Source organism: Sphaerodactylus townsendi, linkage group LG16 (genome assembly GCF_021028975.2).
Source record: "Sphaerodactylus townsendi isolate TG3544 linkage group LG16, MPM_Stown_v2.3, whole genome shotgun sequence".
In the NCBI taxonomy this organism is placed as follows: Eukaryota; Metazoa; Chordata; class Lepidosauria; order Squamata; family Sphaerodactylidae; genus Sphaerodactylus; species Sphaerodactylus townsendi.
Window position 1 is genome coordinate 7,660,192 of NC_059440.1, and position 27,851 is coordinate 7,688,042.

At 51.4% G+C, this 27,851-nt stretch overlaps 1 protein-coding gene across 1 annotated transcript in view; it reads left to right on the forward strand.

The window, feature by feature from the left end:
- The window catches only part of VPS53 (VPS53 subunit of GARP complex), a 59,107-nt gene extending 37,911 nt beyond the window's left edge, over positions 1-21,196 (forward strand). The window contains exons 14-22 of the mRNA XM_048519175.1: positions 549-791; positions 3,137-3,284; positions 5,322-5,404; positions 8,430-8,508; positions 9,112-9,260; positions 10,499-10,568; positions 14,328-14,465; positions 15,780-15,884; positions 18,422-21,196. Coding sequence (XP_048375132.1) covers positions 549-791; positions 3,137-3,284; positions 5,322-5,404; positions 8,430-8,508; positions 9,112-9,260; positions 10,499-10,568; positions 14,328-14,465; positions 15,780-15,884; positions 18,422-18,592 — 1,186 coding nt within the window. The 3' untranslated portion in view covers positions 18,593-21,196. The remainder of the gene's footprint in view (positions 1-548; positions 792-3,136; positions 3,285-5,321; positions 5,405-8,429; positions 8,509-9,111; positions 9,261-10,498; positions 10,569-14,327; positions 14,466-15,779; positions 15,885-18,421) is intronic.
- The last annotated feature ends 6,655 nt before the right edge of the window (positions 21,197-27,851 follow it).

Genomic DNA, 27,851 nt, shown 5'->3' on the forward strand with positions numbered 1-27,851 from the left:
CTCACAGTTCTCTCTGACCTCTCTCAGCCCCATTTACTTCACAAGGTGTCTATTGTAGGGAGAGGAAGGGAAGGAGTTTGTAAGCCGCTTTGAGACTGCTTACGGTTAAGAAAAATGGGGTATACATCTGAACTCTTCGTCTCATCATGATCTGGAATGCTGCCATTTGGGGAGTCTAGGAACTCTGATAGAAGAGGGCAGAGATGTTTGTGAGTCCTTCGATGCCAGGTGTGTTTAGAACAGGGGTCTGCAACCTGTGGCTCTCCAGATGTTTATGGACTACAAATCCCATCAGTGGGCTGATGGGAATTGTAGTCCATAAACATCTGGAGAGCCACAGGTTGCATTCCCCTGGTTTAGAAGAAGAGAAGTGGGGAGCTGCCCCTGGGGTTTTGGGCCTTGGCGTGATCAAAAGCCTGAATTCAGAAGGCTCTGAGTGTTTGGGTACCAATTTGGAACATCATCTTTATCGCTAAATTAAATATCCTGCTTAGACTTACACTGATTAATGTCAATGTTTATTTTAAAAAAATCTTGTTTGATTTCAGAAACCTTAGCGAGCTGATTGACAGATTTGTGGGCGACTTCAAGGCCCAAGGTCCCCCCAAGCCAAATGTGGACGAGGGCGGGGCTGTGCTGCCCAGTTGCGCTGACCTCTTTGTGTACTACAAGAAGTGCATGGTCCAGTGTTCGCAACTGAGCACCGGGGAGCCGATGATTGCCTTGACCACCATCTTCCAGAAGTACCTCCGGGAGTATGCTCGGAAGATCCTTTCAGGGAACTTGCCCAAGTAAGTTTGATACCCTCAAATGTGGGTGTCCGGTGCCCCCACTGCAGAAGAGGCAGCCCTGTCCAGATGTGGAGGGGGGGGAGCAACGCAGAATGGCCATAGGACAGTGATGGCGAACCTTTTCGAGACTGAGTGCCCAAATTGCAACCCAAAACCCACTTATTTATTGCAAAGTGCCAACATGGCAATTTAACCTGAATACTGAGGTTTTAGTTTAGAAAAAATGGTTGGCTTTGAGACGTGCGTTACTCGGGAGTAAGCTTGGTGGAAGTCGGTGGCTTTGCTTTGAAGCAACCATGCAACTCTTCCAATGGGTGAATCACGACCCTAGGAGGGTTTACTCAGAAGCAAGCCCCATTGCCAGCAACTGAGCTTACTCCCAGGTAAAGGATCACGCTTTAGTTCTTTGCATGAAAATCAGTAGGGTTTAACAGCGCTTAACAGAGTTACCTACACTGCTTCCCCAAAACTAGGTCTTAGGTTTAATGCTAATAATCGAGCCCAGTGGCCCAGGCCAGCCTAGATGTGTGTGGGGGGGGGGGGGCACTCTGTTTGCGCGTGCCCACAGAGAGGGCTCTGAGTGCCACCTCTGGCACCCTGTGCCATAGGTTTGCCACCACTGCCATAGGAGGTGGTGCAGGCTCCCGCCAATGCATTTGCCCTCCCAGCCAGCATAAGTGGCACTTAACGCCTTCTGGGAAGGCAAACAGAAAGGAGGGCAAGCTCTACAGCGCCCACCGCATTTCTAGCTGCCACTTGCAGAGTTGCGGCAGCCTAACTTGAAGTCCACACTGCTGGGGTGTTCTCCTGGGGTGTCCTCAGGTGAAGGCAGGTGGACAGTCAGGCAGCCTTCACTCAGGACCAGTGTTTTTTCCTAACCTTTTTACGACTTCTCCACGGGTGCCCCTTGACCTCACTCTTCATATCTCACGGTACCCCTGCCATCCTCCCCACACCTTCCCCTCCCAGTTCCCCTGCTTGCCACCCCCCACCTTCCCCTCCCAGGGTGAAGGGAAGCACGGGGGTGGGTGGGGGTGGATTTGAAGTGGTTGCTGACCTTGCGGCAGGCCCTGCCCCCTGTGCCAGCTCCATATCCTTGTTGGTGCTTGTGGGAAACACCACAAAAGTGAGGGGGGCCGATAGCATTGCCAAGGTACCCCTGGGACATGCTCACGGCACCCCAGGGTACCACGGAACCCTGGTTGGGAATTGCTGCACTAGACTTTCGGCCTGGGAACGCAGGCAGTGGAGAAGAAGGACTTACGCCACACATTTGAGTGACATAGCTCTTTTTTTATTGCAAAGAAAAACTTCATCACAAACTTCTATTAAAACAAACGTTTACACATAAAATAAAGAACTACAATTTCAGCACCATTCTACAAGCGAGGGTTGAAACCCTGGCTTGAATTCCAGCACAAGATAAACCATATAAAACAGTACAAGACAGACTGAAAAGAATCATTGGTACAACATAACATGACCGTTGACCTCCTTCTCTGTGCTCAAAAGTATGTGTCTGAATATATTTCCACATTCTCCATTTTGTCCATCCACTTTACCCAGATCAAACCTTAAACATTTTGCTTCATTAAATTGTTCCTCGTATTCTTCTATTCTAAATAAGGCCCCTTCCGCACAGGCAAAATAATGCATTTTCAAACCACTTTCACAACTGTTTGCAAGTGGATTTTGCTATTCCGCACAGCTTCAAAGAGCACTGAAAGCAGTTTGAAAGTGCATTATTCTGCATGTGCGGAATGAGCCCAAGTTCTTAGTAAGTACCTTCGTGCTTAGCCTTCTGATCCTTCTGATGTTGCATTTGTTTTAAGTTGTTCCACTATAAAGTTCTCAAAGGGGAACCAAGTCAGGCTAAACTTTTCCAAACTTCTCTCAGCGGACAGATCAACTTATCTATGTATTGTCGAAGGCTTTCACGGCCAGACTCAACTGGTTGTTGTGGGTTTTCCGGCCGCAGATGTAGTGAAACGTTAGGAACAAGATCTACCAGACCACGGCCACACAGCCCAGAAAAACCACAACAAACAGTCAACTTGCCTAGTTTAGCTAGATTCCAAACTTTTTTTTATCCACCCTTCTATAGTGGGAGCTCTTTGTAACTTCCAGCTTTTTGCTAGCATAGTGGTAACCGAGTAAAGAAACAAAATGTTATTTTGCTGGTTGTGGTGGATTTTCCAGGCTGGGTGGCCGTGGTCTGGTGGATTTTGTTCCTAACGTTTCGCCTGCATCTGTGGCTGGCATCTTCAGAGGTGTATCACAGAGGGAAGTCTGTTACACACTGTCCAGTTACACACTGTGTCCAAACCCCTTCCCTCCCACAACAGGACAAGCAGCGGCAGCAGCGGCCTGACCATCACCAGCCTTCTGAAAGAGAAGGAGGGCTCAGAAGTGGCCAAGTTCACCCTGGAAGAGCTGTGTCTCATCTGTAGCATCCTCAGCACTGCCGAATACTGCTTGGCCACCACCCAGCAGGTAAAGAAGAAGAAGAAGAGTTTGGATTTATATCCCCCCTTTCTCTCCTGTAAGGAGACTCAAAGGGGCTTACAGACTCCTTGCCCTTCCCCCCTCATAACAAACACCCTGTGGGGTGGGTGTGGCTGAGAGAGCTCCGAAGAACGGTGAGTAGCCCAAGGTCACCCAGCTGGCATGTGTGGGAGTATACAGGCTAATCTGAATTCTAACAGATAAGCCTCCACAACTCAAGCGGCAGAGCTGGGAATCAAACCCGGTTCCTCCAAATCAGAGTGCACCTGCTCTTAGCCACTGCTCTTAGCCACTACGCCACTGCTGCCCAAAGGGGGGGGGGTTTCCCTGTGGGTGCAAGCCCATCCATCCGCCTTCTCTCAAAACGTTTCAGAACGTAGAACAGCCTCTCCTGGGCTGCGACTTTTGCGGTGGCCTAACGTTGTCGGGAGCTGGCGCTTTGCACATACAAGGTGTCGGGTTCCATCCCCAGCCTTTGAAAAAGAACCTGAGCTTCTGCAGAAATGCTGCCCTTTGGAGCAGACAAAACATGAGTGGCTCAGGAATCTGTCTGGCAGATCCCTTCTGGCAGCAACTCCGCTCCAGATTTTGATTCTTGCAACACATGGATGCACAAAGCTGCCTGATGCTGAATCAGACGTTTCCTCCATCAAGGTCAGTTTTGTCTACTCCAGGGGTCTGCAACCTGCGGCTCTCCAGATGTTCATGGACTACAAATCCAATTGGCCATGCTGGCAGGGGCTGATGGGAATTGTAGTCCATGAACATCTGGAGAGCCGCAGGTTGCAGACCCCTGGACTCTACTCCTTAGCATTGCTGTACAAGCTGGTGGCAGCTCCCCAGAGTCCCAAGCGGAGGCCCTTCCCATTCCTTGTTGCTTGTTTGTTTTTGTTGGAGATGCCAGGAATTGAGCCCATGACCTTCTACATGTCAATCCAGTTGAGCTAATACTGAGCCACAGCCTCTCCCCAAGAAGAAGAGTTTGGATTTATATCCCCCCCTTCTCTCCTGTAAGGAAACTCAAAGGGGCTGACAATTTCCTTTCCCTCCCTCCCCCACAACAAACACCCTGTGAGGTGGGTGGGGCTGAGAGGGCTCCAAAGAACTGTGACTAGCCCAAGGCCACCCAGCTGGCATGTGCTGGAGTGCACAAGCTAATCTGGTTCCCCAGATAAGCCTCCACAGCTCAAGTGACAGAACGGGGAATCAAACCCGGTTCTCCAGGTTAGAGTGTACCTGCTCTTAACCACTACACCACTGCTGCTTGCGGAAGCTTGTACAGCAATGCTAAGGATATCAGCCTTCCGTTACAACCACACCAAGTTTCTTGTCCTCGCGGCCTCAGTTCAATGATATGTGAAAGATAAATGTGTTTCTCCCATCCCAAGCACTAATCCTACTTAGCTTCCAAATCAGCACAGTTGCGGTAGCGTTGTCAGATGATTGACATGCTCTGACTGTATGAAACAGAGATGAGGGCTGTCATGGTAAGGGATAAAGGTGATATATTCTGCTACATAAGCCCCTGATTATTGTCTCCTCATCAATGCAAATAGATTATTTATTTCTGTTTCATTTATGTCCGTTTTAGTGCTTCCTTCACTTTAACTGTTACTGTTTGTTGAATATTTAACGTGGTGTTCATTTGTGCTGCATGCCAGTGAAAAGGTCTTGCAGGGTGATTTGTTACCCAGGTAAATTTTGTACAAGTGATTCCCGATTGACTTTTCTGGGTTTTCCGGGCTGCGTGGCCGTGGCCTGGTTGCTTTTGCTCCTAATAGCTCGCCTGCATCTAAGCCCAACATCTTCAGAGGCATGTCACAGCGAGAAGCGCCGAGGAGAAAAGCACATCTCGTCGTGACGCACCTCTGAAGATGCCAGCCATTAGATGCGGGCGAAACCTTAGGCGCAAAAACTACCAGACCACAGCCACGCAGCCCAGAAAACCCAAAATGTAGCCAGTTGATTCCGGTCGTGAAAGCCTTCTTTAAGGCAGATTCCCTGTTGTTTTTCCCTCCCCAACAGCTTGAAGAGAAGCTCAAGGAGAAAGTGGACTCCAACCTGGTGGAAAGGATCAACCTGATGGGAGAAATGGACACCTTCAGCCAGTGAGTTTGAAGCGGCTGGTCTCATTCTGGGGGCGGGTTTGTGCTTATGTGTTTTTCTGCAGGTCTTGGGTATACTGGTGGGTGGAAGAGCTGGTGCCGGCCACGAGGCGAAAATGGGGGAGCCGACCGATTTGCCTTTCCATCGAAAGACCCAATTCACATATCGCAGTGGTGGCGAACCTATGGCACGGGTGCCAGAGGTGGCACTCAGAGCCCTCTCTGTGGGCACGTGCAAACAGAGTGCCCGCCCCCCCCCCACACATCTAGGCTGGCCTGGGCCACTGGGCTCGATTATTAGCATTAAACCTAAGACCTAGTTTTGGGGAAGCAGTGTAGATAACCCTGTTAAGCGCTGTTAAACCCCACTGATTTTCATGCGAAGAACTAAAGCGCGATCCTTTACCTGGGAGTAAGCTCGGTTGCTGGCAATGGGGCTTGCTTCTGAGCAAACCCTCCTAGGGTCGTGATTCACCCATTGGAAGAGTTGCCCGGTTGCTTCAAAGCAAAGCCACCGACTTCCACCAAGCTTACTCCCGAGTAACGCACGTCTCAGAGCCAACCATTTTTTTCTAAACTAAAACCTCAGTATTCAGGTTAAATTGCCGTGTTGGCACTTCGCGATAAATAAGTGGGCTTTGGGTTGAAATTTGGGCACTCGATCTCGAAAAGGTTCGCCATCACTGACATATCGTGTCTTGACACGTATGCAGTGGTGGGATTCAGCCGGTTCGCACCCCTTCGACAGAACCGGTTGTTAAATTTTTTGAATCCCACCACCGGAACCGATTGCTAAATTATTTGAATCCCACCACTGCACGTATGGCCTTAGAACAGGGGTGTCCAACTCTGCCCCCCCAGATGTTCATGGACTACGATTCCCATCAGTGCCTGCAAGCATGAACATCTGGGGGGTAGAGTTGGACACCCCTACCTTAGAATAAAGGAACAGCTATGAAACCATTAAATACACACCTCGGATGTGTGGATGAGACTGCTATGGGAAACACCGGTATGAATTCATGACACGGGGAGAGCCCTTGTGTGTGTGAATGCATGGTTAGGCACCCCTTGCGCCCCTTTCTGTCACCTGAGGTTCTCAGACATGTGGCTGCCAAGTTTACTTTTTCTCCAGAGATGCTCAGAGATGTGGTTTGCTTTTGCTCTGGGGACAGGGGATGTTTTAAAGACAGAGAGGTGCCCCATAATAGCTGTCCTTCCCTGCCTTGTGCAGGTGTCTTAGTGGGTTGGGATGGGCCAATGTAAATCCCCCTCCCCAAATCCCATCTTAGAAGAAGAAGAAGAGTTTGGATTTATATCCCCCCTTTCTCTCCTGCAGGAGACTCAAAGGGGCTTACAATCTCCTTGCCCTTCCCCCCCTCACAACAAACACCCTGTGAGTTAGGTGGGGCTGAGGGAGCTCCGAGAAGCTGTGACTAGCCCAAGGTCACCCAGCTGGCGTGTGTGGGAGTGTACAGGCTAATCTGAATTCCCCAGATAAGCCTCCACAGCTCAGGCGGCAGAGCTGGGAATCAAACCCGGTTCCTCCAGATTAGATACATGAGCTCTTAACCTCCTACGCCACTGCTGCTCCTGGGGTGTCAAGCAGTAGAACCGGGGTGTTGAGCAGTGGCCGTTGTGTTGAGCCAATGGTGTGGCACTGAAAGCGAAGCGGCGAGCCCGATGGGTCAGCTCCAGTGAGCCCCGAGTGTTTCTGCTCCAGCGGGGAATCCTCGTCTCCCTTCCACGTCCCCCCTTCTGTTGCCAAGACGAGCCGACGCGTCGCACTTCCCTGGCTCACTTTTGACAAAGCTGTCGGCTGAGTTAACGTTGAGCCGCCCGAAGGGGAAATTGAAGGAGACGCGGAGTGATGTTTCCATTAAGGACTGCGTTCTGCTCGAGACTTTGACGGGTTGTGGCGGACATGTTGAGACGAGGCCAGAGGGGCAGCATAGTTGTATGTCGGTGGCCCTGTCAGAAGTGATTTCGGCAGTCCTGGAAGGAAGGTTGACATCCTTAATTAGAAAATAAAAGAGTAGATGGTGCCTTGTCATGAGTTTCCTTTTCCCTCCATGTTGAGCAATTTGTGAGGTGGGGGAATCATCTGGACTGTGTGGCAGGCCCCTCTGAAGGGCTGTGCCCCTGCCCATCAACCAAAATTCACATCCTGTACAGTGACAGGTATTTATACCCACTACAAGAGAGAAATTTTTCTCTCTTTCTCACAATACTAGAACCAGGGGGCATACATTGAAAATGCTGGGGGGGAAGAATTAGGACTAATAAAAGGAAACACTTCTTCACGCAACGTGTGATTGGTGTTTGGAATATGCTGCCACAGGAGGTGGTGATGGCCACTCACCTGGTTAGGTTTAAAAGGGGCTTGGACATATTTATGGAGGAGAAGTCGATTTATGGCTACCAATCTTGATCCTCCTTGATCTGAGGTTGCCAATGCCTTAGCAGACCAGGTGCTTGGGAGCAACAGCCGCAGAAGGCCCTTGCTTTCACATCCTGCATGTGAGCTCCCAAAGGCACCTGGTGGCCCACTGCGAGTAGCAGAGTGCTGGACCAGATGGACTCTGGTCTGATCCAGCTGGCTTGTTCATATGTTCCTATGTTCTTACATCACAACCCTTCACTTGTAAATATCTTGTGTGGTTTTAAGGGGGGCAGTTATAGTAATGTCTGTGAAGGAGGAGGAGGAAGGAGTCAGAGTCATGAAGGGGGACAGTGGCTGATTATACACTGTAAACAGAGAAATGCAAGGAGACTCCGCTGCGGAGCAAAGAGCCCCAAGGGAAACACTCCATGCATAATGGGCCAGTCTAACCTAGACCATAGACCCTCCCCCCTTCGTCCCCCCTGTCCCAGCTCATGGCCTGGCTCATGTTCCCAGGAGCATGAGGTGGCTGAAGGGACTGTGCCATTTGGGATGGCGGGGCGGGGGGAATCCCAGCTCTGAGGCACTGGAGGCTGCAGCTACCCTGTCTGAAATGAGATTCTCTCTTTTCTTGTTTCCCTTCAGAGTGATCTCCAACAGCATCGCGCTCCTGGTGCAGGACTTGGATGCTGCCTGCGACCCTGCCCTCACGGCCATGAGCAAGGTGGAGCCCCGGGCTTAGAGGGGAGGACTCGGGAAAGCCACACAGTTTGACCGCCAGAGATATTTGCTTGACCACGTGTCTCTCCTCCCCCTCTTCCATCCTGGAAGTCCAGGCAGCGTCTGTGAGGGAAGGGGTGGTTGCCCTCAACTTCTGATAGTCCCAGATAGGCTGCTATTGTACACGGAGGTTCCATGTTAGCTGTCTTAGATAATAGGCCCTGTTAGAGTCAAGTTGGGGAGCCCTGAGTTTAAAGCTCTGCTTGGCCACTGAGTGACTTTAGACCTGTTACCATTTCTCAGCCTCAGCTGGTTGGATAACAACCAGCCAGTAGCCAGATTGTTGTGAAGATAAAGGCGGGGAATGTTTCCCCTCTGGTACCTGGGACTGTCCTTTAAATCTGCTTGCCTGTCCTTTGCCTGCTCAGAAATCTTCCATGTTAAGGTCAGCAAAATTACCTGAGGAATAAAAACTATCTGGGCAACGTGGCTCTTGAAAGTCCAGCCAGGTGGGTGAGCTGGACTCCTGCCATGGTCTCCTTGACCATTGCTCGAGCTTCAGGTGCGTGCCGCCAACCCTGCACTAATATCTTCTTAATCCCTGCAGATGCAGTGGCAGAACGTGGAGCACGTGGGCGACCAGAGCCCGTATGTCACCTCCGTGATCCTACATATCAAGCAGAACGTCCCCATCATCCGCGACAACCTGGCCTCCACCCGCAAGTACTTCACCCAGTTCTGCATCAAGTTTGCCAAGTGAGTGGCTGCTCCGTTTGCAAAGTCTTCTGGGAAATGTCATTGCTGCCTCTGAATGTGTTGAACCCGGAGGGGGACTCAGGACCAGCACGAGAGAGAATGAACGTGCATCCTGTAGCCTTAACCTATGGAACTCTCATGTCCTCAGGACATAATAACGTGATAGTCATTGGCTTTGATAAGGTTCAGAAAGGGAGTCGGCATAGTTATGAAAGAGGGATAAGTCCACCACTGGCTAATGGAACTGCCATTTTCAGAAGCAGCATACCTTTGCATTCCAGTCGATGGGGCAAAAACAAGAGGACACTTTGGCTTCTCCCTCGTGGGGCCTTCTGGGTCTTCTCCTTGGCCACTGCAGGAAACAGGATGCATCCCTAGATGGCCCATTTGCTGTTTTCACATAAACATCTGTGCAATAAAGACCTTCAAAAGACAATTGTCCCCATGAAACACAGGGTGGTGTCACATCTCCATCAGTTCCTCCCTGTTTGGCCCTCGTCCGACCCTGACAACTGGGTCATTTGTCATCTAATGAGGCCACCATGCCTCCCTTTGGGGGGGGGTGGGGAGGGAATTTTAAAATTAAGATGTTGGACCCCATTTATATTTTCATTCTCTTGATAATTGTTGTTTAATTGTTGCTGCTTTTTAATGTTTTTACTTACCCTATATTGTTGCTTTTATTTGTTCTACACCGCCCAGAGCCCTTCGGGGATGGGGCGGTATAAAAGCCTCAAAAATAAATAAATAAATAAAAGTTCATGAAGAAAAGTACCACAACACATGAGTTTGCCATCCCTCGTGGTCCTCTGAGCACATGCAACTGCTGTGTTTTGACTCCAGCAACTGGCATTTAGAGGCATACTGCCTCTGATGGTGGAGGCTCCATTTTAATAGGCCCCATCAGCATCTGCTGTGAATGTCTTTTCCTTCTCCCTTCTTTCTAAGCACGCACGCCCTCCAAAGCAATAGCTGGCTGTCACAGTGTCTTGTGACAGTGAGTTCTATAAGTTAATTACACAACATGTGGGGTAATCTGGTTTTGGGACCAAGAAAAATGTGTTGCCAGATCTCTACAGCTGTTCACTTTTGGAAGCCAGCTGCCAATCCAGTAGTTCTGCCATTCCCCCCCCACCTCAATCTGGGGACCACCCACTTAATTTTTTTTGGGGGGGGGGGGCGGGAGGCACCCCCAGTACACCTCTGCATGCCATTAATTGTTTTATTCTTCCCTGCAGCTCTTTTATCCCCAAGTTCATCAACCACCTCTTCAAGTGCAAGCCGATCAGCATGGTTGGGGCAGAACAGGTGAGGCTCCAAAAGAAACCTGGGTGGGGGTGCGGGGGAAGGGGCTAGCGGCAGAGCACTGATCAAAAGCCAGCTGGGACAGGTTCGAAAGAGGAGGCGACCAGGCTGATTTCTGGTTGGATTTCCCCAGCCTCGGGTCGTCAGTGTTAAAGTGTGGGTGTGCGTGAAGTGCCATCGGGTTGTTTCTGACTAAATGACGACCCTCTGAATTAATATCCTCCCAGATGTCCGATCGTTAAAAGCTTTGCCTGGGTCTTGCAGATTAAGAACTGTGGCTTCCTTCATTTAATCAATCCATCTCATACTGTATGTAACAGACTTCAGTATATGACAGACTTCCCTCTGTGATATACCTCTGAAGATGCCAGCCACTGATGCAGGCAAAACAGTAGGAACAAGATCCACCAGACCACGGCCACACAGCCCGGAAAACCCACAACAACCAATCCATCTCATGTTGGGTCTTCCTCGTTTCCTGCTGCGTCCAACTTTTCTTAGCATTTGTGTCTTGTCTTCTCATTATGTGACCAAAGCACAACAGCAGCAGTTCACGTTCAAAGGCAGGATGCCTCTCGGGGAGGCGAGGGCGTGGAGATGGAAAAGTGGACCCAATTAGTAACCCCCTCTCGGCACACACCCACTCTCAGCACACACTCTCGGGAACTGGTGAGAACCTGCTGGATCCTACCTCTGAGTCTCTCATACTCTTGCGATCTCCTCTGGCTTTTTCCTTCAACACAATTTCTGTTGGTAACACTCTTATCCTGAGTTGAATCAACATAGAGAGTGTCCTTTTGTGTGGTCTGGTGCTGCGGTGGTTTGAGGGTGCATGTAATGTAGAAGGCCTCATCCACCTATAGTTTTGCCTGCACAAGCCCTGCATCGGTGACTATGAGCTGAGCACGGGCTGATTGACCCAGGGAGGCTGTTGCCCTGTGGAGCATCAGGCCAGACACTCCCATCATTCTGTTCGGTGTGGTTGCGTCGTGAAAATTATGCCAAGTTGAGATCTCCCAGATCCACATTCACGGGCTGCACCTGTTGACCCCATTGCAAAATATATCCCCGCGCAATCCCACCAGCCTTTGTGCAGGGAAGCGACTGAGAGGCTCCTTCCAGCCAGCTGTCAATCCCAACTGTGGCTGCTTCCGTGCGGCTCTGGTTGTGATTGGTGGGGGGAGAATGGGGACGTCGGGTCTCGCCCAATGGGGAGTGTTCCAGAGTGATGTCTTGGGTGCTTCCTGCCCCCAAGGTACTTCACGAGAGACAAGTCTGTGCACAAATTCCACATCTGTGAAATGAAATGTAATCCCTCCCTCCCCTTTCATGGGGGAAAAACACAAATTCTAACTCCTCTTGGCATTTGGTTTCGATTAGCCAAAGCGCCGTTCCCCCTTGGCACGTGGAGCAAATTTCATCGGTTCCTGAGGGTCCACACTGAACATTTCCTACCAAACAGAGCATTTTTAAAGCCAGTAACCAGAATATTCTCTGTACTTTAAAAAGACGACTGGATTGGAGCCGTTTGTTAGCTGTTCTCCTATCCTGCACTTTCTAAGCTGAGAGGGGAGTGTGCGCGCTGTCTCTGTGAGCGAGTATGTGGGAGAGAGAAATAGCAGTGTTCTCCACTCTTTGGATTTGGTGAGATCGATGGGTTTGGGCCTCCTGTGAATCTTGGCCTGGCAACGCCAGAGAAGAATCTGGGCTCCTGGAATCCAGGGAAGAGATAAATTCCAAGCACAGCTAAATGGGGTCTATTGGACGCAGGGGTAGGGCACAATTGTTGTCCTTCCTTGACCCCCAGCCTCCATTTCAGTGTCCAGCGGCCAGATGGTACCAGACCTAGAAGTATCAGACCTACGCAGCAGTGGCGTAGTGGTTAAGAGGAGGTGTACTCTAATCTGGAGAAACTGGGTTTGATTCCCAGCTCTGCCGCCTGAGCTGTGGAGGCTTGTCTGGGGAATTCAGATTAGCCTGTACACTCCCACACATGCCAGCTGGGTGACCTTGGGCTAGTCACAGCTTCTCGGAGCTCTCTCAGCCCCACCTACTTCACAGGGTGTTTGTTATGAGGGGGGAAGGGCAAGGAGTTTGTGAGCCCCTTTGAGTCTCCTTACAGAAGAGAAAGGGGGCGATATAAATCCAACTCTTCTTTTTCTTTTAAAAAATATATGTATTTATTTGATGCGTTAGCTGCCACTCACCCAAATCCAAATCCAAATCATTTATTTACGGTCAACGACCAGAACAACAAAATAAAGGGTCTTGTGGCATCTTATAACATTAAAATAGTTTAAATGAGTAAAAACCGGTAACAAATAGAAAATATTAACAGTAAAATATTAAACTGTTAATATATTTGCCATCCCACCAATGAAACACTCCAGACTTGTGGATTATAATCCAAAGGCCAGTCTACACAATTTGGCCTTGCGTGCCCTGTGGAAACTAAAACAAGTCAGGCAGGGGGCTGGTGTCCTCTGAGAGTGCATTCCACAGAGTAGGGGTCACAACTGAGAAGGCCCTTCTCCTGGGGGCAGCTAACCAAGTCCTCCTGGGGTGGGCACCCTCAAGAGTCCCCTAGAGCCGTGGTGGCGAACCTATGGCAATCCAGATGTTCATGGACTACAATTCCCATCTGCCCCTGCCAGCATGGCCAGTTAGCCCCATTGCCAATTGGGCATGCTGGCAGGGGCTGGCGGGAATTGTAGTCCATGAACATCTGGAGTGCCATAGGTTTGCCACCACTGCCCTAGAGCAGTGATGGCGACCCTTTTTGAGACCGAGTGCCCAAATTGCAACCCAAACCCCACTTATTTATCGCAAAGTGCCAACACGGCAATTTAACCTGAATACTGAGGTTTTAGTTTAGAAAAAACCAGTTGGCTCCCTCTTCCTCTGCCCCACCCGCTCGAGCAGGGGCCAACCTGCTCTAGCCTCCAGCAAGTCCCATGCACACAGCTCTGTGTCTATCTAGCATCTCTGCCTCCTCTGTGCCCCCCCCCCCCTCGCGCAGCAGCCACCTGGAGCACAGGCACCAGGCCCACCAGCTGAGTCCTCCCTGCTCACCATGGTGTGTGAACGTCGTGCTCAGTGGCCCAGGCCAACCTAGATGTGTGTGTGTGTGGGGGGGTGATTTTCCATCCCCCACATGACGAACTCTGTGTGCGCATGCCCACAGAGAGGGCTCCGAGTGCCACCTCTGGCACCCGTGCCATAGGTTCGCCACCACTGCCCTAGAGGAAGACCGAAGGGAGCACAGGGGTGTTGTAGGGGGAGAGGTGGTCCCACAGGTATGAGGGTCCCAGACCTTTAAGGGCTTTAAAAGTTAACACCAACACCTTGAACTGGATCCGGAGACTAATTCTGTTGTTGCGTCCATACCTTGATGTTCCTGAGTTCAGAGCAGCTTCTCTGTGATTCCCAGAGGGTCTCCATTCATACACATCTCAGTCCTGCTTCCCCTGGGCAACTGAACCACACTGTAAGCCGCTGAGTCTTCTCTGGGTCCAAAGAGCCAAGGTGTCTCAACCCCAAAGCACGTGCAAATCTATTCCAGATGGAAATGCAACCCTGGGGATATTGACCGGGGCAAGGGTAGGGGGTGATGGATGAACTGCTATACCAGGTGGCTTTCACATGAGCGGGAACATCAGACAAGTTCTAGCCCAGGATTGGGAGGCCGGGAGGTAGAGTGTGCCTTCTACGCAAGGCGAGACGTGGTGTCCTTCTTTCAACCACACCTTCCATCTCGCCTAGCTGCTGCTGGACACCCACTCTCTGAAGATGGTCCTTCTCGACCTGCCGTCCATCGGGTCCCAGGTGGTGAGGAAGGCCCCCGCCAGCTACACCAAGATCGTGGTGAAGGGCATGACCCGGGCCGAGATGATCCTCAAGGTAACTCAGCTTCTTCTCAAATGGAATTGGGCGGGGGCGCTTGGGCACGTCTACCAGTGGCCACGATCCTCTGACCACTCCACTCGAGAACAGTGGGCAGGGGAGTTCTGAGCAGACCAACGTTGGAGTGGCGGAAACCAACTGGCTAATGGTGGAGCCGTTTGAGAGTGGCTGTTGTTGAGGGAAAGCCAATCTACTTGCAGAATCTGAGGTCGAAGCTGTGGAAGGGAGGCCAAGGAGCAGTTGAGCCCTTTCCTGTCTATAGAGCCAGCGTGGTGTAGTGGTTGAGAGCAGGTGGATTCTGATCTGGAGAACCGGGTTTGATTCCCTGCTGCTCCACCTGAGTGGCAGAGGCTTATCTGGTGAACCAGATGTGTTTCCGCACTCCTGCATTCCTGCTAAATGACCTTGGGCCAGTCACACACAACACACAACACAACACAAGCCTTTATTGGCATATAAAACAGGACAAAAATTTAAAACAAAACAAGGTTAAGAAATACAGTTAAAATTACTAATTTCCAGTATAACATTTGCAACAGTTTCACAAAAGAGCCCATCAGAGCCGTTCAGGAGATTGGGTATCTTATAACACTCATGCCACTGAGAACACTGCAAGAAAATGGAATTCGTGTATTTCATGCGTATCTTGTTGTATTTAGGGCATAGAAACAGAGAATGGTCAAGTGTTTCAACCGTAGTCCTATCACATGAACAAACTCTTTTAGAATGTTCCATATTCTTAAATCTTCCCTCCAGCAGAGCTGATGGCAGCACATTACATCTTGCAGTCGCCAAGGCTCTCCTCTGGGTGGGATTAATCAGCAGACGAAGATATGCTGCCATAATTCCACGCTCACATGGGATTAATAATGTAGTCGGAGAACAGGTTGTCTTGGCAGCACGAGTCAAATTATGAAAATCAAGATCCAAGAGCTTATTCTTAACTAGTCTGAAGGCTTCCATCTTTGTGAGCATAAGGAGTGATTCCAAGGGGAAACCAATAGCTTCAACCTTGGGCCAGTCACAGTTCTCTCAGGACTTTCTCAGCCCCACCTGCCTCACCAGGTGTCTGTTGTGGGGAGAGGAAGGTGAAGGAGGTTTTAAGCTACCTTGAGTCTCCTTACAGGAGAGAAAGGTGGGGGTATAAATCCCTTGGGTTTTCCCTCGGGGTCCCTCCCTGATTTCTCACTTCTCGTTCTTTGAGCAGAAGAGGTGCCGCTGTGGTGCCCAAACTTGGGGAGACCTTTTCTGGCCTTGACTGCCATCCTCCCGAAGGCCTTGCTTGTGACACGCAGCTGTCTGTCCCTGTAGGTTGTGATGGCGCCCCACGAGCCCCTGGTGGTGTTTGTGGACAACTACATCAAGCTCCTGGCGGACTTCAGCACAGACACCTTTCAGAAGATCCTGGACATGAAGGTAAGGCGAAGACCGGCTGCTTTGGGATGTCGTTCCTGGATGTAGGGGGGGGGGGGGGACAGCAATTGGCGTAAGCGTAAGGTGTGGGGGGGAGTGCGCCAGCGCTCCAGGTGGAGTGCGAGAGGTGTTCACCAGAGCGCGGGAGTCCCCAGGAGCAGGCCCTGCGTTCCACCCCTGGGGGACAGAAGGGGGAAGAGCATATACTTTGCCTTGGGACGCTCCTGGAGATAATTCTCTGGCCTGTTCCTGCTGAGAGGGTATCAATGATCAAGATTCCTCAGCATAGGGTGTTATATGTACACCTTACAAGAGATCCAGCGTGGTGCAGTGGTTAAGAACAGGTAGATTCTAATCTGGAGAACCGGATTTGATTCTCTACTCCTCCACCTGACAGAGGCTTATCTGGTAAACCAGATGTGTTTCCGCACTCCTACATTCCTGCTGGGTGACCTTGAGCTAGTCACAGTTCCCTCAGGACTCTCTCAGCCCCACCTGCTTCGCAAGGTGTCTGTTGTGGGGAGAGGAAGGGAAAGGAGCTTGTCAGCCACCTTGAGTCTCCTTACAGGAGAGGAAGGTGGGGTATAAATCAAAACTCTTCTTCTTCAAGAGTCAGGAGGTGGCCACTCCGTCCAGATCTCCCTGACTCAACCACAGGACCTCTGTCTTCAACAGATTTAGCTTTAGCCGGCTCTGCTTCAGCCATCGCACCAGAGTCTCCACGCAGCTGGCCAAAATATCTGGGGCGGCGTCCAGCTGGCCATCCGTCAACAGACATAGCTGGGCGTCATCAGCATACTGATGGCAACCCAGCCCCAAGCTCCAGATCAACTTGGCAGGAGGGCACATGTGGAGGTTAAACAAATCGGACGGAGGATTGCTCCTTGTGAGACTCCACACACCAGTGTCAGGGAGGGGCCTGCGGGTGGGGCAGGCATCTGTGAATTGGGGGAGGGGGGCTTGTGAGCAGGGGCAGAGGGTGGGAAAGGAGGCACGAGACAGGGGGGCTCTGCCCAAGGCCCCCACACACCTGAAACCGGCCCGGCTCACGGGCAAGGAGTTCTTTAGCCTGAGCATCTCGACTTGTGCAGTAGCAAAACCTGCCTTTAAACCAGGGGTCTTCAAACTATGGCCCTCCAGATGTTCGTGGACTACAATTCCCATCAGCCCCTGCCAGCATGACCAAGTGGTAGGGCTCATGGGAATTGTAGTCTATGAACATCTGGAGGGCCATAGTTTGAAGACCCCTGCTTTAAACATTGCGTGTGCAAGTGCGGCCGCCCCCAAAATCAGCAGCTGCACATCAGAGTGCTTCCTTCCCACGCCCATACTGATGCCAATAAAGGCATTGTGGGTTTCCCTGTCCTGTGACAACCTTCTCCTTTAGAAGGTTCCTTTAGAAGGGGGGCTGCCTAGCATCGTGACATCTTGCTAGCCGTTGCCAAGCAGAGTGGAAGAGAATGAAGGAGAGGGGTGCTGTTTTGGGAAACAGTCGTGCACTGACACGTCTCTGTCTGCTGCAGTGGTCTGCACCTGCTATTTTTTGTGGCCACCGTGGATCTTGGCTGCTGAGAATTCCACCACTGGGTCGCCCCCTGATGTCAAACAGTCCCTAAAGAGAGCAGCAGTGGCGTAGGAGGTTAAGAGCTCGTGTATCTAATCTGGAGGAACCGGGTTTGATTCCCAGCTCTGCCGCCTGAGCTGTGGAGGCTTATCTGGGGAATTCAGATTAGCCTGTACCAGGGGTAGGGAACCTGCGGCTCGAGATCCGCATGCGGCTCTTCTGCCCTTGCACTGCGGCTCCACGAGCCGAGCCGCCGGCTTCATCCTTGCCCGCCCTGCAGGCAGCAGGGCGGGCGCACCAATTGCCCGCGGCCGGCTGGGCAGCGCCGCAGGTTTCCCTTCTTGCCTGCCTTGTTCGAGTGGGGCGGGCAGTTTCCCGGCGGCCGGCAAGGCTGAGCCGCTGGCCCCATCCTTGCCCACCCTGCAGGCAGCAGGGCGGGTGCATCCATGCGCTTCTCAGAATGAGTGGAGTAAAAGGTAAAAAAAACCCAATATAAACAGTGTTATCTTTATTTTAAATGTCAAAAATTATTTGCGGCTCCCATTGTTTTCTTTTCCCGTGGAAAACGGGTCCAAATGGCTCTTTGAGTGTTAAAGGTTCCCTACCCCTGGCCTGTACACTCCCACACACGCCAGCTGGGTGACCTTGGGCTAGTCACAGCTTCTTGGAGCTCTCTCAGCCCCACCCACCTCATACGGTGTTTGTTGTGGGGAGGGCAGGGAGGGGCAAGGAGATTGTAAGCCCCTTTGAGTCTCCTGCAGGAGAGAAAGGGGGGATATAAATCCAAACTCTTCTTCTTCTAAAGAAGGGAGCAGGAGAGGCTGGTGTTGATCTGTCCAGCCTCAAGCCTTCATTATGAGCAAGAGACTGCCAAAGCGTACCCCCCCTTTCTGTCTGAAAGCAAGCCAAGCAAAATGCACACGTTTCAGGCCAATCCCGTCCCTGCCACTAAACGGTCCGCGTCTCCATCCGGCAGGGTCTCAAACGGAGTGAGCAGAGCAGCATGCTGGATTTGTTCCGCCAGAAGCTCCCGGCCCTTTCCTCCGGGGTGGAGAACGCGGCCTCCGTGTCGCTGGCGGCCCCCACGCCCGAGCAGGAGTCTTCCCGCATCCGCAAGCTGGAGAAGCTCATCAAGAAGAGGCTCTGAAGACGGCGGGGGCCTTTTGCTGCTTCTGCCCCCCCCCCTCCCCCCCGGGCCGGTCCGAGTTCGAACTTGTACTGATAATGACAGTCCCGGGCCCATTCCCTCCCTCTGCCTGGTTTCAGAGACAGCTCAGGTATATCCTCAGCATCAAAACCTGCTGTCGAGAGAATCTCAAGACTTGTTTCACTTGGGGCTCCTGGCAACAGGCTCTCTTCTTTTGAATCTTCCCCGGCCAAAAATCTCCCCGAGCCACGAACCGTTTCCTGCCTTCTTGCTCCCAGTCTGCTCTGTCTTCATGTGGCCAAGAGCATCCCAATACACGACTCCTGCGTGGAAGGGCGAGAGTTGCGCTGCATTGCTCTCAGCCCCCAACTCTGCTTCGGGGACCAGTCCCCCCGACCCTCCCTCTCCCATTGGCTCGCCCCCTTTCCCCACACGCCTGCACTCAGCACCACGAGGGCATTGTTGCTTCCATGTGGGCGGGCTGTTCTGTGAACCGTGCACCTGCACGACCCCGTAAGAGAATACCAAAACTGAATCCAGGTATACCGGGGCTTGATCACTGGACGTTCCGGGACTCCCGGTCTCAGTCAATCGAAAGCAGCCACGCTTGTCTTTCGAGGACTCTCGGAAAGGACACCTCTTAACATTCGAAGCCTGTCAGTTTAATCTCTGCCACACACCCCTTGAGTGTGGACTTTCCCCCCTTTTCCCTTATTTCCGTCCAGCTTCCTGGTTCTCAGTTGTTCCAAAGGATCAGGGAGGGTTGCCCCGTTTCGAGAAAGCTGGGCTTGCCGCCAGGAAGCCCTGTGGGGAGCTCTTCTCCTTCCCCAGTAATGTCTCGTACAGCTTACCTGTCGTGGCCGGACGCATGCTGAAATTATGTCAGGGCTCAAGGTAAGGTGTGTAAGATATTACCCTCTGTGTGCGTGCGTGCGCTTCTGTGTAAGTTTCAGCCCTGCTGCGGCAACCCTGCTTTTCTCAGAACGGGTAACTGTCCCCCACCCGGCTCTTTCTTGCGATCCTGAGCTCTCCTTCACCCTCCTCGGCTGCCGGCCCACCGAGACCTTACTTGGACTTCCCTTATGGCCAAGGCTGCTAGGAGGGGGCAAAGGTTGGTTCAGAGCAACTTGCCACTTTGGCACGTTCATGAAACAAGCCAACATAGCTAGCCGCGGCGTAAGAAATCCTTTAGATTTAGCTCCACAGGAGCGAGGGCTGCTTTGGGTTCTGCCCAGAGGCAAAGTAGGATTGAATAGCTGGACAGTGCCCAGGTTGTGTTTGCTTTCTTGCAAAACGATCCCTGGTTCCCACCCCTCCCTTCCTTCTACCTTCGCTGACTGTTGCTCCTGCATTCCTGGCTCAAGATTCCTGAACAAGGTGACCCTTTCTTGTGCCCAGGCATTCCGCAGGCTTCCTGGTGGTGAGCAGGCTTCCTGGAGGTGAGCAGAGCTACTTTTTTTTTTTAAATGGCTCACAGGATTTTCCTTGACTTTCCTTTTGCTGGGAGACACCCCATTCTACAGGGCACTGTTTTGGAACAACTGAGTCCTCCAGGCCAGACTTCTGGAGCGGGCCCCTTGCTGACTCATACCAGGCACTGCCAACTGGAACGGCTTGCTGAAACCATGAAGGGCCAGGCAGAGGCATAGGGAGGGGAAATGACACCGCCCATCCCCCCCCCCCGCCGTGCCCCACTTAGACGGTGGTCCTCTGGGGTCAGGCTTCTTCTGGTGTGTTGAAAGGAGGAGTCTAATAATACAATTATTGATGTCTAGATCAGAGGTGTCCAACTCTTAGCGCTTCCGATGTTCATGGACTACAATTCCCTTCAGCCCCAATTGGCCAGGCCAGCAGGGGCTGATGGGGATTGTAGTCCATGGACATCTGAAGCGCCAGAGGCGGACACCCCTGCCCTAGATGTTGGCTGACTTCGTTGAACTTAAATTTCAAAGTTTGAGATAATATCTTTTTGTTTGGCAAAAAAGGGTTACAGGCCGAACCTTCTGCCTTTCCAACCGCCTCTGCTTGTCTCCTTTGGACCGTTGATGTAGAGAACCAGGCGGTATCTTCCAGGGGCTGCTAAAGCAGCGTCTCCACCCTCCTCCCCGGGAATCGGTTACACTCCTTTGACCCTTTGTCCCATTTGGTTGGGATCCAGGTCACACAGTGTTGACTCTCGGAGCCGTTCAGCCTGGCAAAAGAACGCCGAGGCAGGTGGGTGTGATTTTCACCTCTCGGTTTTATGGACGTCCTTCCCTCAAGAGCAAACAGCACAACTGCTACATCCGCACCCAGTCACACTCCACATTCCAGAATCAATAGAGGCCAAAAAGGTGAAGGGAAAAAACAACATTACTCCTGGCACGGAATTTTTTTTTCTCACAAGCAGTTGACTTAAAATGCAGGGGAGGGGGCCCAAAAAACCCTTCTGATAGACAGCCCCCACCTGTTAAATAATTACAACTGCTCTTTTTCGCCCTTGCCCCTAACAGAATATGTATTTTCTGTATTTATTAAACCAGAATGTTTCTCGATGTTACATTAGGTGTTTCTGTTGTTGTTCATATTCTATTAATAAAGAGAATGGGAGCGCCTTTTGAAAAACCCCGACTTTGTGCAAAATATCTTTGGTTTCTTGCTTATGATGAGCCCAGCTGGAGTCCAAGGCAGGCAACAGCCGAATTCTCTCATTGCAGTACTGTGTATGTGCATTTGGTAAAAATATGTGATGTGCAATTAATGTAAATAGGCAGATCATTCAAGACAGCAGGGGCTGATGGGAATCGTGGTCCATGAACATCTGGGGCGCCAGAGTTGGACACCCCTGACTTAGCATCTAGGACAGTCCAATCAATTCTTTTTTCATCCTTGAAAGTCCTCACATGACGGCAGAGGCGTAGCCGGGCCAAACTGTGCCCGGTACGCAGTGTGTTTTTTCTGCCCCCCTGCGGCACCCCGCCCCTGCCCCCCTTTCCACACTTACCTTAGTTCCTTTTCATTTTCTAGTACTTTTTCAGGCTGAAAAAAGCGGCCTCTTCACAGTTCAGGCTAAAAACTGCCTGAGGAACTGTACTTCCCAGGAGGCCTTGTGAGCCCCAAGGTCTCCTGGGAACTGTAGCCTTGGCCTCCAGGCCATATTCAAGCCTGAGCAGCGGTAGATAGGCAGCACTCAGCCACAAGCAACCTACTAGAAAAAGAAAAGTAACTATGGTAAATGTGGGAAGGGGGGGGGCAATTTTCTGGAGGGGGGGCAGGCGTGTGCCTGGTGTGCAACACCGCCCCCCCCCCGTCCCCTTGCCGCTCCGCCACTGCATAACGGTGGCTGTTCAAATCCAATGGGATCTTGAAGGCCCGTGGAGGTTACAACTCAAGACAAAGCAAATCACTTGCTTTTCTATGTTTCTGCCTGGGGCATTTTTGCAAGCTCTTTCCGGACAGCGCCAGATCACTAGATGCTTTGCAGATTCGAGAGAGCACATTGGGGCGGGTGTACTTTGGACTGAAGTGAACCTTGGAGCAAAGGCACCAGAGTAGTTCTAATAAAGCTTCCCTTTTTCGTAGAGGAAATGAAATATTTTATGGAACGTACTTCGTCCTTTAAAAAGCCAACCCAGAACCTGGGCATTCACCATCCCCACATCCTGTACTGAGAGAAACCATTGTGTTGCACATTTGCACGCATTTTGCATGCAAGAGGTGGAGTGAGGAAGTTCGCAGAGCTCCAAAGTCGCGCTCCATTCTAGTATTCCAGGCCAATTCCTTTCAATGTATTGTCGAAGACTTTCACGGCCGGAATCACTGGGGTGTTGTGTGGTTTCCAGGCTGTCTGGCCGTGTTCTAGTAGCATTTTCTCTTGACGTTTCGCCTGCATCTGTGGCTGGCATCTTCAGAGGATCCGATGGTAGCAAAACAAGTGGCGTATATATACCTGTGGAATGTCCAGGATGGGAGAAAGAACCGTTTGCGTTGGTGAAAAGTGTTAAGGGTGCAATTAGCAAACTTGATTTGCATGTGTTGGGTGGGATCCAGCCACAAATGTGTTGGGTGGGATGCCAGCCACAGATGCAGGTGAAACGTCAAGAGAAAATGCTACTAGAACACAGCCATACAGCCCGGAAACCACAGCCGGCTGGGTGATCTGGGGCCAGTCACAGTTCTCTCAGAACTCTCTCAGCCCCACTTCACTCACAAGGTGTCTGTTGTGGGGAGAGGAAAGGAAGCAGTCCGAAGCGGCGTTGAGACTCCTTAACAGTTGAGAGAAGCCCGGTATAAATCCAGCAGCAGTGGCGTAGGAGGTTAAGAGCTCGTGTATCGAATCTAGAGGAACCGGGTTTGATTCCCAGCTCTGCCGCCTGAGCTGTGGAGGCTTATCTGGGGAATTCAGATTAGCCTGTACACTCCCACACATGCCAGCTGGGTGACCTTGGGCTAGTCACAGCTTCTCGGAGCTCTCTCAGCCCCACCTACCTCACAGGGTGTTTGTTGTGAGGGGGGGAAGGGCAAGGAGACTGTCAGCCCCTTTGAGTCTCCTACAGGAGAGAAAGGGGGGATATAAATCCAAACTCTTCTTCTTCTTTTAAAGACCGCACTATGAAGGGCCCTTTGTTTGATCAATAACAACAAAGAGTTCCAAGTGAAAGCCAGGAACTTCTGTTCAGTCCAGCCCAGCCCTGGTAAAAGGGCTTTCCGATTACAGAATGTCACTGCCAAAAGGGTCTGGCCCCCTTTCCCTCTTCCTTCAGGCTCTTCGGCCCCAGGGCAATCCCTTCCCTTTCTCCTTCCCTCCATCTGCCTCTTGAGCGCCGACTCAGCCGGGCCTCAGTGTTTCCTAGATCCAGTTACAGCCAAACACCCATCCTGAGAAGAATGTGGAATTCCTGGAGGAAGCAGCCGGCGTTCCCACCAAAGCGCATAGCTGCAAGCCACAGACGCCGCATCAGGAGGGGCTGAGGAATGTCTCCGACGGATCGGGTTCGCTAGCTGCGGCTAGCAGGCCCAGACACTCGCTGAAGGCCTGCTGGCCCCCGGGGGACCCGTTCTCTGCCTTGCCTGCCCTTCGCCTCCAGAAGCCTCTCCTCCGCAGTGAGGCTGGAAAGCTCTTGAAACTGCACGATCACTTTTCCTAGCAGAGAAGGAATCCAGAGATCCCAGGACAGCAGATGCTGCTGAGGGCGGCCGCCGAGCTCAAAGGATCCATTTTCCCACTCCCCACCCAGCAATTTATGCTCCTTCATTGCCCAACAGTTGCTGTGAAGGAGAGAGGCCCGCTGTCGCTGTACGGAAGCCGAACATAGCACATCTCTTCATGCGGTAAAGGAACACGACAGCAACAACCTCTAGCTATTGTTGCAGAGATCTGAGCATTTCCCCTGGTAGCAGCCAGCGGGTCCTCCTTGTCATGTACTCCGACGTTGAACAGTGGAAAATAGGGACTTGCTCGTAAACTGTTCCCGACCCCTGTTGGGAAATCAAAATAACTTTGCCGTTTCTAGCCTAGTCCACAATTGAACATCCGAAGCTTTCCGTTGCCTGCAGAATTGATTTCCTCTAAGAGAGACTTGCCTGGCGCTTCTCAAAGCCAAGCAGTTGCTAATTTTTTTTTTTCGGGGAAAGCTTTGCTTGAAAAATAAAATAACAATGGGACTACCATCGGTTCTCACGGGTTTGCACTGTACCACAGCAACTGCAGGGGTCTCTGTGACAGAGCCCCAATTGCTGCCTCAGTGTCCATATATGAGTGAAAAGAAGAAAACTTGTACCAACCAGGCTACAATAATTCAAAAATTTGTTCTCCTACTGGAGTAGCAATTTACTTATAAGTAACCAAAATAATTTTACAACACAATAACAAGATGTTTGGGAAAAATTCTTACATCTCTCCCACTGGAGTAATGAAAAAAAACTTTTTTTATATACAGTTTAGAACGGCACAGCAGTATAATCTTAACACAAAAATAACAGCTAGCCAGATTCTAGATCAGGGGTCTGCAACCTGCGGCTCTCCAGGTGTTCATGGACTACAAATCCCGTCAGCCCCTGCCAGCATGGCCTCGTTATGCATCAAGGAAAGGCAGGTCAAGGTTTTTCAAAAGTACAATAGTGTTTATAATTGGGAAGGACAGCGCTCTGCAATTAGTTTATTCTTATGCTTCTGGAAACGTCCAATTGGCCATGTTGGCAGGGGCTGATGGGAAGTGTAGTCCATGAACATCTGGAGAGCCACAGGTTGTAGACCCCTGATCCAATCCAACCTGCTGCTCATTGCAGGGACAGCCTTCATCAGGCAATTCACGTGTCTGTTTAGAGCAGGGGTAGGGAACCTGCGGCTCTCCAGATGTTCAGGAACTACAATTCCCATCAGCCCCTACCAGCATGGCCAATTGGCCATGCTGAAAGAGGCTGATGGGAAGTGTAGTTCCTGAACATCTGGAGAGCCGCAGGTTCCCTACCCCTGGTTTAGAGGGATGTGGGCTTAAGAACATAAGAACTAGACTGGATCAGACCAGAGTCCATCTCGTCCAGCACTCTGCTACTTGGTGTGGCCCACCAGGTGCCTTTGGGAGCTCACGTGCAGGATGTGAAAGCAATGGCCTTCTGCTGCTGCTGCTGCTCCTGAGCACCTGGTCTGCTAAGGCATTTGCAATCTGAGATCAAGGAGGATCCAGATTGGGAGCCATAGATCGACTTCTCCTCCATAAATCTGTCCAAGCCCCTTTTAAAGCTATCCAGGTGAGTGGCCATCACCACCTCCTGTGGCAGCATATTCCAAACACCAATCACACGTTGCGTGAAGAAGTGTTTCCTTTTATGAGTCCTAATTCCCCCCCCCCCCCCAGCATTTTCAATGGATGCCCCCTGGTTCTAGTATTGTGAGAAAGAGGCTTAAAATAAAATGGGCTCGCCTACCCAGCTGAAAAGATTTGCCAGCAGACGCCCTCGGTGAGGAGCTGAACCGCCCAAACTGCCAATGCTAAACGATCCCTAAAAGGCAGGAAAACTTAAGGACTGTCCCCCGTCAATTGGGATCGTTAGAGTGCACGGTTTGTGCTTCCCTCGTCCATGAGGGCAGCACGTAGGTCCCAAGACGTGCTTGGATTTGCAGGGTAGAAGTCCATCCTTGCGTGATGCACCTGAGCAATTTCAGCCTGGACAGCTACGCCTCTGCCTTATCGCCTTGGCAAATGGCTCAGCTGTGAGTGCAAACATAGCGGCAAGCCTTTGGCTGTGTCACTTCAATCCCATGGCAGAAAAGGCACACCTCTGTTTACTCATCGCTAGTGGGTGAGAGGCGCATGGAGCAAATGCATCCATATAGTCATCAAATTATCTTTGATCGGAAGCCCGTAAGGTCTTTGCTAGGTGGCTGTGGGTTTTCCGGGTTGCAAGGCTGTGTTCCAGTAGCATTTTCTCCTGACATTTTGCCTGCACCTGTGGCTGGCATCTTCAGAGGATCAGCCACAGATGCAGGCGAAACATCAGCAGAAAATGCTGCTGGAATACGGCCATACAACCCGAAAAACCCACAACAACCTGGTGATTCCAGCTGTGAAAGCCTTCGACAATACAAGGTGTTTGCTTTTTATCTATATGTCTACTACTGCAAAGACATTGTACACCCAGAAATTACCAACCAAGGAAGACTGGATACAGAAGATCACAGAATATTCAGAAATTGCAAAATTAACACTCTTATTACAACTAGGCCACTCACCTGAGTCACAGGGAGTCACCTGAGTCTACCCTCCCCCCATCCTCAAACTTAAAGAAAAGGCACAGAGCATAGGTGTCAAACTTGCGTCCCTGCAGATGTTATGGACTACAGTTTCCATCATCCCCTGCCAACATCATGCTGGCAGGGGATGATGGGAACTGTAGTCCATAACATCTGCAGGGACGCAAGTTTGACACCTGTGGCATAGAGTCACAGAATAAGGAGAAAGGGTAGATGAATTCACAGCAATGAAGGCCAACTAGCTGGTCCTCCCCTCGAGATGCTGTTTGTGTGTCCTGGGAGGGAGGTCACAGCTTCCCTGTAGCCCTTGGGCTGAGGTCTGAGCATCCTCCTCTGGTACCCGCAGTGCCTGGCCAGTGCTTTAGCTCAGAGGGCCTCAGCCTTTTTTTGAGTCTGCAGACAGTTTTGGGAGTTTGGGAGGCACAACGGCTGCCCCAGAAGGCACAGCGAGTCACCAAAGGCTAGAGCGGGAGTAGTATCGCTAATATTAACTCTTCGACATTTCAAGCAGAAGCTTTGCTTAATGGGATATTTTTTAAATCTGCACAGCCAATCAGAACCCCTGCTGGGCAGAGGCCCCACTCGGCTCCTCCTAATTCCCAGATGCAATTAGCGGGTGCACGTCGGGGACCCCTGCTGCAGCTATCTTTAGTAATGGCCTAGCTGCCAAGAATTCTCCACCCAGGGATGGGCTGGCCCTTGAGTGTGCTGAGAACATTCCTCGTGGGCTGCTACCCCAAACAGTCACTAGGGGCCAAGAGCAAGCCAAGCCTATGTCACTTGTCCTCAGTGTTTCAGGCTGAGCTGGAGCCCGGAAGCCCGGGGGGGAGTGTCGCCACTCAGGCCTGCTTGCTCCGAGGCTGCCGAAGGTCCCGATCTTCCCGTCTCGAGCCCTTTCAGGAGTCGCCAAAAGCAGTTCCCACGAAGCGCATCCTGAGCTGTAAACCTCACTGGGCTCCAAATTCCAGTGGTAGAAAAGGGGTCGCATTAGAGAATCTGGAAATGGGCAGTGAAGTTTCAAATTTGGGGCTGCAGAAAGCACCTGCCGGCTCTCCGGGTTGCTTTCTACAAGGTAGACCCTCGGTCTGTCCACCCGGATTTTCTACTCTCACCAGGAGCAGCAGTGGCGTAGGAGGTTAAGAGCTTGTGTATCTAATCTGGAGGAACCAGGTTTGATTCCCCACTCTGCCGCCTGAGCTGTGGAGGCTTATCTGGGGAATTCAGATTAGCCTGGGCACTCCCACACACACCAGCTGGGTGACCTTGGGCTAGTCACAGCTTCTCGGAGCTCTCTCAGCCCCACCTACCTCACAGGGTGTTTGTTGTGAGGGGGGAAGGGCAAGGAGATTGTAAGCCCCTTTGAGTCTCCTGCAGGAGAGAAAGGGGGGATATAAATCCAAAAAAACTCCTCCAGGAGTGGGTTTCTTGGGCAGAGGTGTATTCGGGGGGGATGGTGCCCGGAGACAACCCCTTCTCTGGGTTGCCCCTCCACCCTGGGCCACCCCTGCGCTCAGGGGCGTGGCTTGG